We start from the raw sequence: 12,381 nt of genomic DNA on the forward strand, positions 1-12,381 counted from the left end.
TTGATAAGTCTCTTGGCGCTATCGAAATGCCAGAGGCGAGGTCAAAACTGTACCCCTTCACCCACAGGAGGTCCTCAAAAACACGGCTCTTTTCCTTTCTGGGTCCTGTTATGCCATTTGCCAGAAGATAAGAATTCCAATCGGGCCTCCATAAATCTCTGCCAATTTCAAAGGAAACTCCAGTCTAAACTGTTCCAGCTGCCCTTGAAAAGCTTTCATAATTTTACTTCCCGCAGTCGCTTGTTTCATTAAAACTTGCTAGGATTCTTCGATATAGTTTATCCTCGCCGCCAATATAAAGCTTCTCTCAAAGAATCAGGAGTCGGAGGAACAAAACATGGTGCTTTATTTCAAAGCTGCTACTCACACATAGCCTAAAATCACTCTGCAGCTGTGCTCAATATAACACACCTACTGATTACCAATTCCAGTGCAACAGCTGCAGACTCTTAAAACAATACAGTACCTCACAATCAATACAATACATTACAGTTTCTAATATCATTTGCACATTCCTGGGGCTGCAAGCCACACATCTGTCCTTTGCCAAGTGTTCCTCCTTTTTTAAAATTTTCTCAACATATACAAGAGCAAAAAACAAAAATAAACATAAACACTTTCACCTGCCACATCAATACAGAACAAGAACATGAGAAAAAAGAGAAAGAAAATAACCAGATAATGACTTCCCGCTGTCTCATTATTGAATTATAATCCATTCTAGGTTCAGGCATCTAATTAAAATAAAACAATTTATCAGCTGCACATTTTATTATTTCTAATTTTCTGTTTCAGCCTGCTGTGTTCTTTTAACTCTCAAATCCTGGCATTATTTCTCTTCTACCATATTCTACCAAACAAGAAAAAAAAATCCAGCTTTCTACAAACTTCTCTGTATTTTTGCTCTGTAATAAGGTTGTTATTTTTGCTATTTCTGAATATTCTGTGACCGTCTGTACTCAATCTTCCTTGGTTGGGATTTTTTCCTCTTTCCATTTCTATGCATACATACAATGCCCTTGCAGCAATACACATATACATGAAAAGCAGTGATATTGACGGGATATCATCTCCCATTCATCCCCACTAAAAAAACTTCAGGCTTTTTCTTCATTGTTAATTTTCAGAAGGCTGAATGGGGTTTTTTTGACATTATTGGGGATCTTACCAGAAAACTTTCCTAAGAAGCTTAATAATGAACTATGTTGGCACTTATTAGCTGCAGCAAGAGTAACAATGGCATCCTGTGTAGAGTGCAAAATGTGCAAGATGCCTGCTCCCAAAGGGTTGCTCCATGACAAGAGCATGTGCAAAGTGCAAGATGCCTGCTCCCAAAGGGTTGCTCCATGACAAGAGCATGTGCAAAGCGCAAGATGCCTGCTCCCAAAGGGTTGCTCCATGACAAGAGCATGTGCAAAGTGCAAGATGCCTGCTCCCAAAGGGTTGCTCCATGACAACAGCATGTGCAAAGTGCAAGATGCCTGCCTGCTCCCAAAGGGTTGCTCCATGACAAGAGCATGTGCAAAGTGCAAGATGCCTGCTCCCAAAGGGTTGCTCCATGACAACAGCATGTGCAAAGTGCAAGATGCCTGCCTGCTCCCAAAGGGTTGCTCCATGACAAGAGCATGTGCAAAGCGCAAGATGCCTGCTCCCAAAGGGTTGCTCCATGACAAGAGCATGTGCAAAGTGCAAGATGCCTGCTCCCAAAGGGTTGCTCCATGACAAGAGCATGTGCAGAGCGCCCAGGGAGACACAGTCAAAACTTCCAGGCAGAAAAGGAAACGTCTTTTTATTCTGGGATTCCCTTCCCTCAGAAGGACCCCCCTCGGCGGCCTGCGGTTCCCTCCTCAGACCGGCTGGCAAGGACCAGGCCGGCCGCCAGAGGACGCTCCGCTCTCGGCCTCTGCGAGCTCCGAGGCCGCCGCCGCCGCGATGATGATGATGATGGCCGAAGCGGAGGCCGCGGCGGGGGTGGCCGACGTGAAGCCCCCGTGCCCGGGCATCGGGCCGCTCCCCGGGCCGCCCGAACCGGCCTTGCAGGCCGCGGCGGAGGAAGCGACGCCCGCCACCCCCACCGGCTCCTCCGCAGCGGCGGCGGCCTCCTCGGTCCCCACGGCTCCTCCTCCTCTGCCGCCGCCGCCGCCGCTGCCCGTGCCCGTGGTGTGGAGCCCCGAGGTGGAGGTGTGCCTCTTCCACGCCATGCTGGGCCACAAGCCCGTCGGTGAGAGCAGGCCTCGCGCAAGCCGCGGGCTCGAGTAGGGGATCGCCGACGCCGGTCAAGCTGAAGGAGAGGCAGCGGGTGGGCAAGCCAGTTTTCACTGGATTCTGGAGTGAAAGGGCGAGGTCCAGGTTGTCTGCGTCTGCTCTTTCTTTCTTTCTTTCTTTCTTTCTTTCTTTCTTTCCTTCTTTCTTTCCTTTCTTCTTTCTTTCTTTCGTTCTTTCCTTCGTTCTTTCCTTCGTTCTTTCCTTCCTTCCTTCCTTCCTTCCTTCCTTCCTTCCTTCCTTCCTTCCTTCCTTCTTTCTTTCTAATTTCTTTCTTTCTTTCTTTCCTTCTTTCTTTCTTTCCTTTCTTCTTTCTTTCATTCTTTCCTTCCTTTCTTTCTTTCCTTCCTTCCTTCCTTCCTTCCTTCTTTCTTTCCTTCTTTCTTTCCTTCCTTTTTGTTGCATTCCTCCTTTTTTCCTTTCTTTCCTTCATTTTTGTATCTTGTTCTGTCCTTTAATTCCATGTCTTCTTTCCTTTTTCTCCTTTATTCTTTCTTTTTCTCTCTCTCTCTTTTCAGTGTTATTTGTCACTCTGGCCATTGTAATTGTGTATCCAAACCCTAACAATAGTATTTGTCTGCCTATGTAAAAGAGAAAAAGGCCAAATAGGATTTCCCAGCACATTTCATTAAACTTTTCCTGTTATACTTTTTATTTATTTCCCTTTAGATAAAGTATATTCTTTGTTTGGTGTTTTTTCAATTCCCACAAATGCTGCACTGACTACCTTTAATCGCCTCTTCCATGTTAGTTTCACAACGACCCTGTGAGGTAGATTGGTAACAGGAAATGGCCTCTAGTGTGAGTCACCCACTATGACTTGAGGCTGAATCAGGATTTGAACTTGGTTTCCCCCAGCCTTTGTCCGTCGCTCTGAGTTCTGCACCACTTCTGACTTTCTCCCCTTCTTTTTAACAAAATCCACAAAAAGCACTCTTTCTGCAAATGTTCATTAGGTTACTTCCCACATATATCTATGTTAGTCATTTGCAGCAACAGGAGGAAAAAAACCCTATTAAGTGCCAATTTTGCGTAGAAGGTTATGTGCCTCGAAGCAGTTCTTACTGCTGGCAAGGAGATGATAGGCTGTGTATACAGGCTTCTTCAAGAGGCTGTTGACACTGGAGCTCCTAGGGTTTCCTTAGAAACCCGATGGCGTTGCCATTGCAGTTTGCAATATATGTTGCTGTGACTTGATTGCTGGGAGAATCAGCATACGAGTTATACTTTTTGTGGGGGTTTGTCCTATGCATGTTTTGATCCCATTGGTTTAATTTTATTGTCCATCTACTTTTGAGATGTTGTCCATACAGGCAGATTGGAGTCACTGTTCTGTAGCATGATGCAAAAATGCCCCTCTCTGAATACAATAGCTCTTTTCTTTTTCTTGTTCCCTTTCCATCCTTTAGGCGTGAACCGCCATTTTCACATGATCTGCATCAGAGATAAATTTAGTCAGAATATTGGGAGGCAGATCTCTTCCAAAGTCATCTGGGACCATCTCAGCACCATGTATGATATGCAGGCACTGGTGAGTATGACCTACCAAGAAACTGAAGTGGGTGTCTCCAGTTGATCTGCCTGCCATAGACCGATTTGCTACATGTTGTAACTAATTCTGAACCTGGTCCCCATGTGGATTGATAGTCCCTAAAGCAGGGAGGGGTTGCCAGTGTGGTGGTTGTGGGCACCATTGTGCCCACCAGCAGCAGGAGTGGCATAGTGGTTAAGAGCAGGAGCACTCTAATCTGGAGATATCTGATTCCCCGCTCTGCCACTTGAGCTGTGAAGGCTTATCTGTGAATCAGATTAGTTTGTGCACTCCCAACACATGCCAATTGGGTGATTAGTCACTTGGACTAGTCACAGCTTTTCAGAGCTCTCTCAGTCCCACCTACCTCACAGGGTGTTTGTTGTGAGGGGGGAACGGAAAAGAGTTTTTAAACCCCTTGAGTCTCCTTATAGGAGAGAAAGGGGGAATATAAATCCAACTCTTCTTTTGTGATTTTAAGGAAAGGCTGGTGTAGTGTGATGTAGTGGTGAAGAGCAGGTGGATTCTAATCTGGGGAACTAGATTTGATTCCCCACTCCTCCACCTGAGTGGCAGAGGCTTATCTGGGGAACCAGGTGTGTTTCCTCACTCCTACATTCCTGCTGGGTGACCTTGGGCTAGTCACAGTTGTTTGGAACTCTCTCAGCCCCACCTACCTCAAGGTGTCTATTGTAGGGAGAGGAAGGGAAAGGAAAGCCACCTTGAGTCTCCTTACAGGAGAGAAAGGAGGGGTATAAATCTAAACTTTTTCATCTTGTGCAATTTCACATTAGCGCCAGTAAACACATTACTCTTCCTTTTGTATGCGAATTTAAAAACAGTTGCCCTATCTATTTGTTCAGAAAAAAATGAATTGTTGGCATGACCGCATTATTAAAGGGTTTTTTTTTATTTCGAAGCACGAGTCTGAGATTCTTCCCTTCCCCAACTCAGAGAAAAATTTCATCCTCCCTGAAGAAATTATTCATGAGGTAAAAGAAGGTAAGTGGGTTTTTTAAAAAAATATCAGTGTTTCTTAATACTTGGCATTTATATAATCATGGTAATATTTGGTCTGGAGACTTTCTTATTAAAATTCAGTCTTTTCCCCAACCATGCCTCAGAAAGCTTTTCTTTATTTAATCTATTTGTCTGCTTGTGATGCTTTTATACAGTGTTTTCCCGAAAATAAGACAGGGTCTTTTATTAATTTTTGCTCCAAAAGATGCATTAGGGCTTATTTTCAGGAGATCTCTTATTTTTCCCCATGATTTTGCGCCCCCCACGTGACCAGATCAGCCGGGGAATCTGTAAGAACATAAGAACTAGCCTGCTGGATCAGACCAGAGTCCATCTAGTCCAGCACTCTGCTACTCGCAGTGGCCCACCAGGTGCCTTTGGGAGCTCACGTGCAGGAGGTGAAAGCAATGGCCTTCTGCTGCTGCTGCTCCTGAGCACCTGATCTACTAAGGCATTTGCAATCTCAGATCAAGGAGGGTCAACATTGGTAGCCATGGATCGACTTCTCCTCCATCAATCTGTCCAAGCCCTTTTTAAAGCTATCCAGGTTAGTGGCCATCACCACCTCCTGTGGCAGCATATTCCAAACACCAATCACACGTTGTGTGAAGAAGTGTTTCCTTGTATTACTCCTAATTCTTCCCCCCAGCATTTTCAATGAACGCCCCCTGGTTCTAGTATTGTGAGAACTAGGGCTTATTTTTGGAGTAGGGCTTATATTTCAAGTATCCTCCAAAAATCATGCTAGGGCTTATTTTCAGGGAAACAGGGTAAGAAGGGAAAGCCGATACAAAATATTATGAAGCATCAGATTGGTGCATTATTTGAATGTGTTAATTTTGAGTGTTGAGCTAATGAGAAGTATATTCGCCTGCCACTCCACTTAGCAACCTTTGAAGTCTTCCTTCTGCCTAAGGAACTTTCCTCCAGCCAAAATGTATTTTTTTTAAAAAGGATCTTTTGGGAAATACTCTGATCTTGTTTGGCAGTGGGTGATCGTATAATGGACTGTACGAATGATGATTAATTTTTTTAAAGATACCATTGATTTAACATTTGGGCTTATGGTCATACGGTGAACTAATAAACTTGTATTTCTCATCTATGGAAGGGGTTTTTTTGTTTCAAAAAGAAGTATTTGAAATTTTTGGTAAAGTTGTCGCCGGTTTCAAGGGATCAAAAAAATGGTCACAACACTGACTATTCTCTCTACCTCCCTTAGCATATGTTCAAATTTCTTTCCCCATTTTAATTACTGTTGTCAGCTGCTGTCCTGTTCTTTCTCCTTCATTGGGGCTTCAGCCATCCAGATTGTTTAGGTCAGTGATGGCGAACCTTTTCGAGACCGAGTGCCCAAACTGCAACCCAAAGCCCACTTATTTATCGCCAACATGGTAATTTAACCTGAATACCGAGGTTTTAGTTTAGGAAAAATGGTTGGCTCCAAGGTGCGCGTTACTCAGGAGTAAGCTTGGTGAAGCAACCGTGTAACACTTCGAATGGGTGAATCACGACCCTAGGAGGGTTTACTCAGAAGCAAGTCCCATTGCCAGCAACTGAGCTTACTCCTAGGTAAAGGATCGTGCCCAGGCCAGCCTAGATGTGTGTGTGTGGGGTAGATCCCCCCCCCCCGATGGACTCTGGGCACGCGTGCCCACAGAGGGCTCTGAGTGCCACCTCTGGCACCCGTGCCATAGGTTCGCCACCACTGGTTTAGGTCATGCCCCCGGTAGTGCAGACTGGGCTATGCAAATTTATATAGTGTCTCCCAGACTCTAGGACTTACCTTGAAGGTGTCTTCTCTGATCTGGAGAACCGGGTTTGATTCCCCACTCCGACACTTGAGCTGTGGAGGATTATCTGGTGAACCAGATTAGCTTGTGCACTCCAGCACATGCTAGCTGGGTGACCTTGGTTCTCGTCACAATTCTTCAGAGCTCTCTCAGCCCTACCTACCTCACGGGGTGTTTTTTTTGAGGGCGGGAGGAGATTGTAAGCCCTTTTGAGTCTCCTTACAGGAGAGAAAGGGGGATATAAATCCAAACTCCTCTTCTTCTCTTCACTGGGGCAAAGTCATGCAGATCCCACCCAAAGGGGTGTTGGAAATAATAAAATTTAAGCTATAAGAAAATATAAGAGGCTTGAGGCTCTTGGACAACTAGAGTAGCTGCCCTCGTAAAGTCCTGGAGACACTATACACATTTTCCGTGTCCTGCCTGCACTACTGGGGGCGTGACCTAACCAGTCTGGAAGACTTTGGCCCACTGAAGAGAAGATACCATAATGGTAAGGCCAATGTGTTGTTCTAGTCAACAACAACAAAGAACCTTTATTGGCATAACAACATTATATACACAGATCCACTTAACCAAGTAGAGGGAAACTAAAATAAATGTACAGGTAGAGAAGGCTGATGTTCAGGATTTGCTCCTAAAGCGCTGCTTTATATACAAATCCAAAAATTGGGTGACTGCATCGTTTGCATCACTACTGGGGGTGTCCAACAGAAAGGTAATCTTTTGCAAGTCAGATGCATACTCTTTTTTGAGTAGCAGGGGTGACAAGTATTTGGGTACTGTGTTAAGTGGACAATAAAGTAAAATATGGTCTATAGAGTCAACACAATTCCCGTTGCATATGCATAGCCTTTGGCGGTAAGGGGTTTTAGTGAATCTCCCTGTTGATACTGCTGATGGAAGGGCATTGCAACAGGCCAACATCATGTTCTAGTCTTTCCCTCGTAAGTGATTTGTGGGAATCTGGACATCGGGGGGGGGGGGGGGCAACAATTCCCTTTAATGCAGAGTGAGAATTGTTGCCATGAGCATAGTTAGCAAATCGGGTAGCTATAATACAAGTAAGAGGAAATTGCACACGTTATCAGCGCTTGCTTTCTCATCGTGTGCGTGTCATTATCTCTATAGGTAAAGTGATGATTGAAGATGATGTGAAAGAAGAAATAAAGGAAGAGGTGGAATCTCATACAAGCACTGAAGACGGTAAGAGTAATTAAGTTTCGTCCCTGAAAGACCTGGTCATTTATAAGATCTGGTTCGTAACCATATCATACAAGGGAGCGTCGTATTTTTAAATATGGCTGGCATAGTGCAGGGAAAATGGCAGGTGGATTGTAAAATACTTGGGACAAGTATGGCTTGGACAAGGAGGGGAAACGATTGCTACAAAAACGAGTTGCCAGTTTGCAATAAGATTGGGACGCTGGCACAACCATTAGTTGCCACCCTTGATTTGACCAATCCCTGCTCTGCAGCATAGTCTATATGTGGATTGTGGGAAAATCACAAATCCAAAATTAGCGTGTCTGACATCCAAAAGTTTTCTATGTAAAAACACCCTGAGAGTCATTTCCCTGTTCTGCTTTGGAAAGAGGTAGGTGTACTCTTAATGGCCGCATAGTCCTGAGGGGATTTTTTCCTAGGAGCTGTGGCCCCTTCCGCACACGCAAAATAATGCGTTTTCAAACCACTTTCACAACTGTTTGCAAGTGGATTTTGCTATTTCGCACAGTTTCAAAGAGCACTGAAAGCAGTTTGAAAGTGCATTACTCTACATGTGCGGAATGAGCCTGTTTTGTTAACATTGCTTTGCTTTAGTGGAGCATAAGTCTCCGTGGTGTGTGGTGTAGTTGTTGAGAGCCATGGTGTATAGTGAGAGCGGTTAAGGGGTGAAGTGAGAGCCAATGTAGTGTAGTGGTTAAGAGCAGATGGACTCTAATCTGGAGAACTGGGTTTGATTCCCCACTCCTCCACCTGAGTGGCAGAGGCTTATCTCGTGAACCGGATGTGTTTCCACATTCCTACATTCCTGCTGGGTGACCTTGGGCTAATCACAGTTCTCTCTGAACTCTCTCAGCCCCACCTGCCTCACAAGGTGTCTGTTGTGGGGAGAGGAAGGGAAAGGAGCTTGTAAGCCACCTTGAGTCTTGCAGGAGAGAAAGGTGGGATATAAATCCAAACTCTTCAATAAATGGGTTACAGTCTAGTCCCTTCATGCTAGAAATAGCCTATGAAGGGATTTAAAAAAAATTATATCTACTTTTCCACATTCATTCTTGAACAAGGTAGCAGACAATACCTAACCTCACAAGGTGTGTGTTGTGGGGAGAAAAAGGGAAGGAGTTTTTAAGCTGCCTTGAGTCTTCTTACAGGAGAGAAAGGCGGGTTATAAATCCAAACTTTTTCCTTATTCTAGGGTGGACAGTCTTTGTACTACTATGGTGCCATGTTCTTAGAAGGACATGTGAATGAATGAATGAATGAATGAATGAATGAATGAATGAATGAATGAATGAATGAATGAATGAATGAATGAATGAATGAATGAGTGAGTGAGTGAATGAATGAATGAATGAATGAATGAATGAATGAATGAATGAATGAATGAATGAATGAATGCTGCAAATGAAATAAATAATAAATAATGATGCAACTGTTTGATTGCAGACAGTAGCTCCTTAGGTTGTAGCCATGGTGAGATGTTATGCCATACTTACTTTGTCATGCAATTGTTTTAACCTTCCTTCAGTATATGCGTCTATTGGAAGCCTGGGGAAAGCAGCTGAAAAGCCGAGCACTAAGGAGAAAGAGCGTACCTCCTCTGAATCTGGATCCAAAGAAGGGGGAGACAAAAGAAAGCGGAACAGAGTCACCGAAAAGGTCTTAAACGCCAACAGCAATCCTTCCAGTCCAAGTGCTGCAAAACGGCGCAGAACGTGAGCTATGGTGGAGCAAGACGGGACCGTGTTTAACTCTGAAACGTGGGCAGCAGACAGTTCGTAGCCTGTAGTTAGCGAAGGGTGGGGGGGGAGGAGTGGTAAATGCATACGCCTTGTGGGTAAGCACCAGTTTGGCTGTCTCCCCTGAGAAGAGAGAGATGGCTGATCTGCAAAAAGCTCCTGAATAGTGTCTTTATCCTCAAAATTATGAGCGGAAGCCTGGCAGCTTTACACGAGTTTGGATTTTTACATACCGGTTCCTCGCTGTATCTTTAAGCACCGTTCTTGAATCAGGTGGCTGTCAAGGGGATACAGTTCCTGAAGAACTCAAATGTCTTCTCTTCGAGACACATTCGTGTCCTGCACCAGCATTGCTAATTTTCACAACTGCAACATCGTCTTACTGGGTTCCTGCTCCATGAGAAAGCAGATAGTTCCAAATGCCGGAATATCTCTTCGGAGAAGCGTGCGGCGTACAGACTGCCTGTGTTTGAGTGTTCTTTTCATCTGTCCTGCAAAGCTTTGTCTCTTGAAAATTGCAGGGGTAAATGACTGTTCAGATAGTAGAAAAGTGTACCACGCAGCAGAACAGATGACTTCTAGACAGAGTAGTCCATTAAATGTCTTAAAACCAGGCAGACGCTGTTGTTTGGTGTCTGGACTGCATATTATCTACAGGAAGCTTAAAAGAAAACACAACTTTTGCAGCAAAAGGTTCAGTACAAGCTGTGAGGAGTTGACAAAATGGATTATTTCATGAAATTCTTGTACTGTATTAATTCTTCTCATCCGCAGCGTCTTTGATGTAAGCAGTTCCTTTAAGGTCAGTGAAACTGCTCGCATCAAAGGCATTTGCCACGTTGGGACGATAAATGTTTGTGTGTGTTTTTGTATCCATTATTTAATTTAGGTTTTTTAAAAAACATACTACCACCATTAGAAGTTATTGATGGAGATAATATTGAAAGGGGTAATTTTGCCATGTTGCTCTTCTAGAATTCAGCAGGTATCTATTTCCCGATGTAGTTCCCGCAATTGTATGCTCTTGACTTACAGATTACTTTTAATTTAAAGTGCTTTGACTTTTATGCAAGGTTGTCAGACTGATAGGATTTGTAATTTCTGGATGACCAGATAAGATTTCTTTTCCCCCACTTATTGTGGCAGGAAACATATTTTTATACAGAAAAAAGAAAAATTTTATGAAGGCAGCTAAAAAGTTGCTAATTTGATTTTGAATTAACCTTTACTGTTGAGTAAAAGAGTTCCGGATGATATGTGTTCTGTTGCCATTTTATTTCTGGTTTTAATAAATGGGAATATACTGCATAAATCAGGTCAGGTTAATTTCACATACCTGCGCAAATGGTTCAGTCTTAGCTACTGGTTACTGTCTGGTTCTCACATATAGCATATGTGAGCCAAGCCTGATACCTCAGCTGTCCTGTTTCAGATTCTGGCTTTAGGCTTGCATAATGTAATAGATGTTTGTAGGGAATAAACATTCCACCGCACAGAAAACGTGAATTGGATGGAAAGCTAAAATGGAAAGCCCATTTTCCTTGACCTTGGTAATTTTCTATGGCTCATTCTGCACATGCAGAATAATGCACTTTCAAACTGCTTTCAGTGCTCTTTGAAGCTGTGCAGAATGGCAAAATCCACTTGCAAACAGTTGTGAAAGTGGTTTGAAAACGTATTATTTTGCGTGTGCGGAAGGGGCCTAAGTGTAGTGTTTCTTTTTCTTTTTAAATAGAAGGCCTTTAATAATTGTAGAAATCTCCATTTTTTTCACTTTTATGTAGAACGATGCCAGTTTGCCTCCTCATCTTCTGTTCTGAGAAAACTTCGGCACATGATTATCCCACAAGAGGATGTAGAGTACAACAACACAACACGAGCCTCTATTGGCATGTAAAACAGGACAAAATTTTAAAACAAAACAAGGTTAAGAAATACAGTTAAAATTACTAATTTCCAGTGTAAAATTTGCAACCGTTTCACAAAAGAGCACATCAGAGCTGTTCAGGAGATTGGGTATCTTATAACACTCATGCCACTGAGAACATTGCAAGAAACTGGAATTCATGTATTTCATGCGTATCTTATTGTATTTAGGGCATAGAAACAAAGAATGGTCAAGTGTTTCAACCGTAGTCATATCACATGAACAAACTCTTTTAGAACGTTCCATATTCTTAAATCTTCCCTCCAGCAGAGCTGATGGCAGCACATTACATCTTGCAGTAGCCAAGGCTCTGGGTGGGATTAATCAGCAGACGAAGATATGCTGCCATAATTCCACGCTCGCACAGGATTAATAATGTAGTCGGAGAACAGGTTGTCTTGGCAGCACGAGTCAAATTATGAAAATCAAGATCCAAGATGTAGAGTAGAGTAGAGATCCCCAATACGGGAATATTTTTATGAAGCAGATAGGGCTTTTTCTTGAAACGTTGAAGAGTTACGATTGGAGTTACATTCTGTGCTGGGCTCTGCCTCCCATGCGAGCAATTTTGTGGTTGCTCCCTGAGACAGAGTTCCAAGGAGCCTTTTTGCAAGGTACTTTCTAACAGACAAAAATTAGGGGGCAAATGGCCCGTTTTGGACCTGTGTCGCCTCAGTCAGCGTCTTCGAGTGAACAGGTTTAAGATGTCACTCACTGATATTATGCCTCTGCTCCCCCAGCGTGCCTGTGCTGATTGACCTCACCGATGCATATTTCCACATTTCCATCGCTGAGCAGGACCCCAGGTTCCTGAGATTCAAATGCAATTCCCGTGCTTATGAATATACTGTACTTTCATTCAGCCTAGCCCAGTGATGGCGAACC

The 12,381-nt window shown here is 43.6% G+C and overlaps 1 protein-coding gene across 1 annotated transcript; it reads left to right on the top strand.

Annotated features, from left to right (window-relative positions):
* The first annotated feature begins 1,876 nt into the window (after positions 1 to 1,876).
* Positions 1,877 to 10,881, top strand: LOC125434007 (MRG domain binding protein). The gene is made up of 5 exons (XM_048499024.1): positions 1,877 to 2,221; positions 3,672 to 3,793; positions 4,714 to 4,795; positions 7,738 to 7,812; positions 9,359 to 10,881. The coding sequence occupies exons 1-5, from the start codon at positions 1,933 to 1,935 to the stop codon at positions 9,547 to 9,549; spliced, it is 759 nt and encodes a 252-aa protein (XP_048354981.1). The 5' UTR covers positions 1,877 to 1,932; the 3' UTR covers positions 9,550 to 10,881.
* The last annotated feature ends 1,500 nt before the right edge of the window (positions 10,882 to 12,381 follow it).

This window comes from Sphaerodactylus townsendi, linkage group LG05, assembly GCF_021028975.2.
Source record: "Sphaerodactylus townsendi isolate TG3544 linkage group LG05, MPM_Stown_v2.3, whole genome shotgun sequence".
NCBI lineage: Eukaryota > Metazoa > Chordata > Lepidosauria > Squamata > Sphaerodactylidae > Sphaerodactylus > Sphaerodactylus townsendi.

Coding starts and splice junctions, on each gene's coding strand:
- LOC125434007 (XM_048499024.1), top strand. CDS start 1,933: ATGATGATGATGATGGCCGAAGCGGAGGCCGCGGCGGGGGTGGCCGAC. Junction 2,222..3,671: donor GCTGGGCCACAAGCCCGTCG/GTGAGAGCAGGC, acceptor TCCATCCTTTAG/GCGTGAACCGCCATTTTCAC. Junction 7,813..9,358: donor TCATACAAGCACTGAAGACG/GTAAGAGTAATT, acceptor ACCTTCCTTCAG/TATATGCGTCTATTGGAAGC.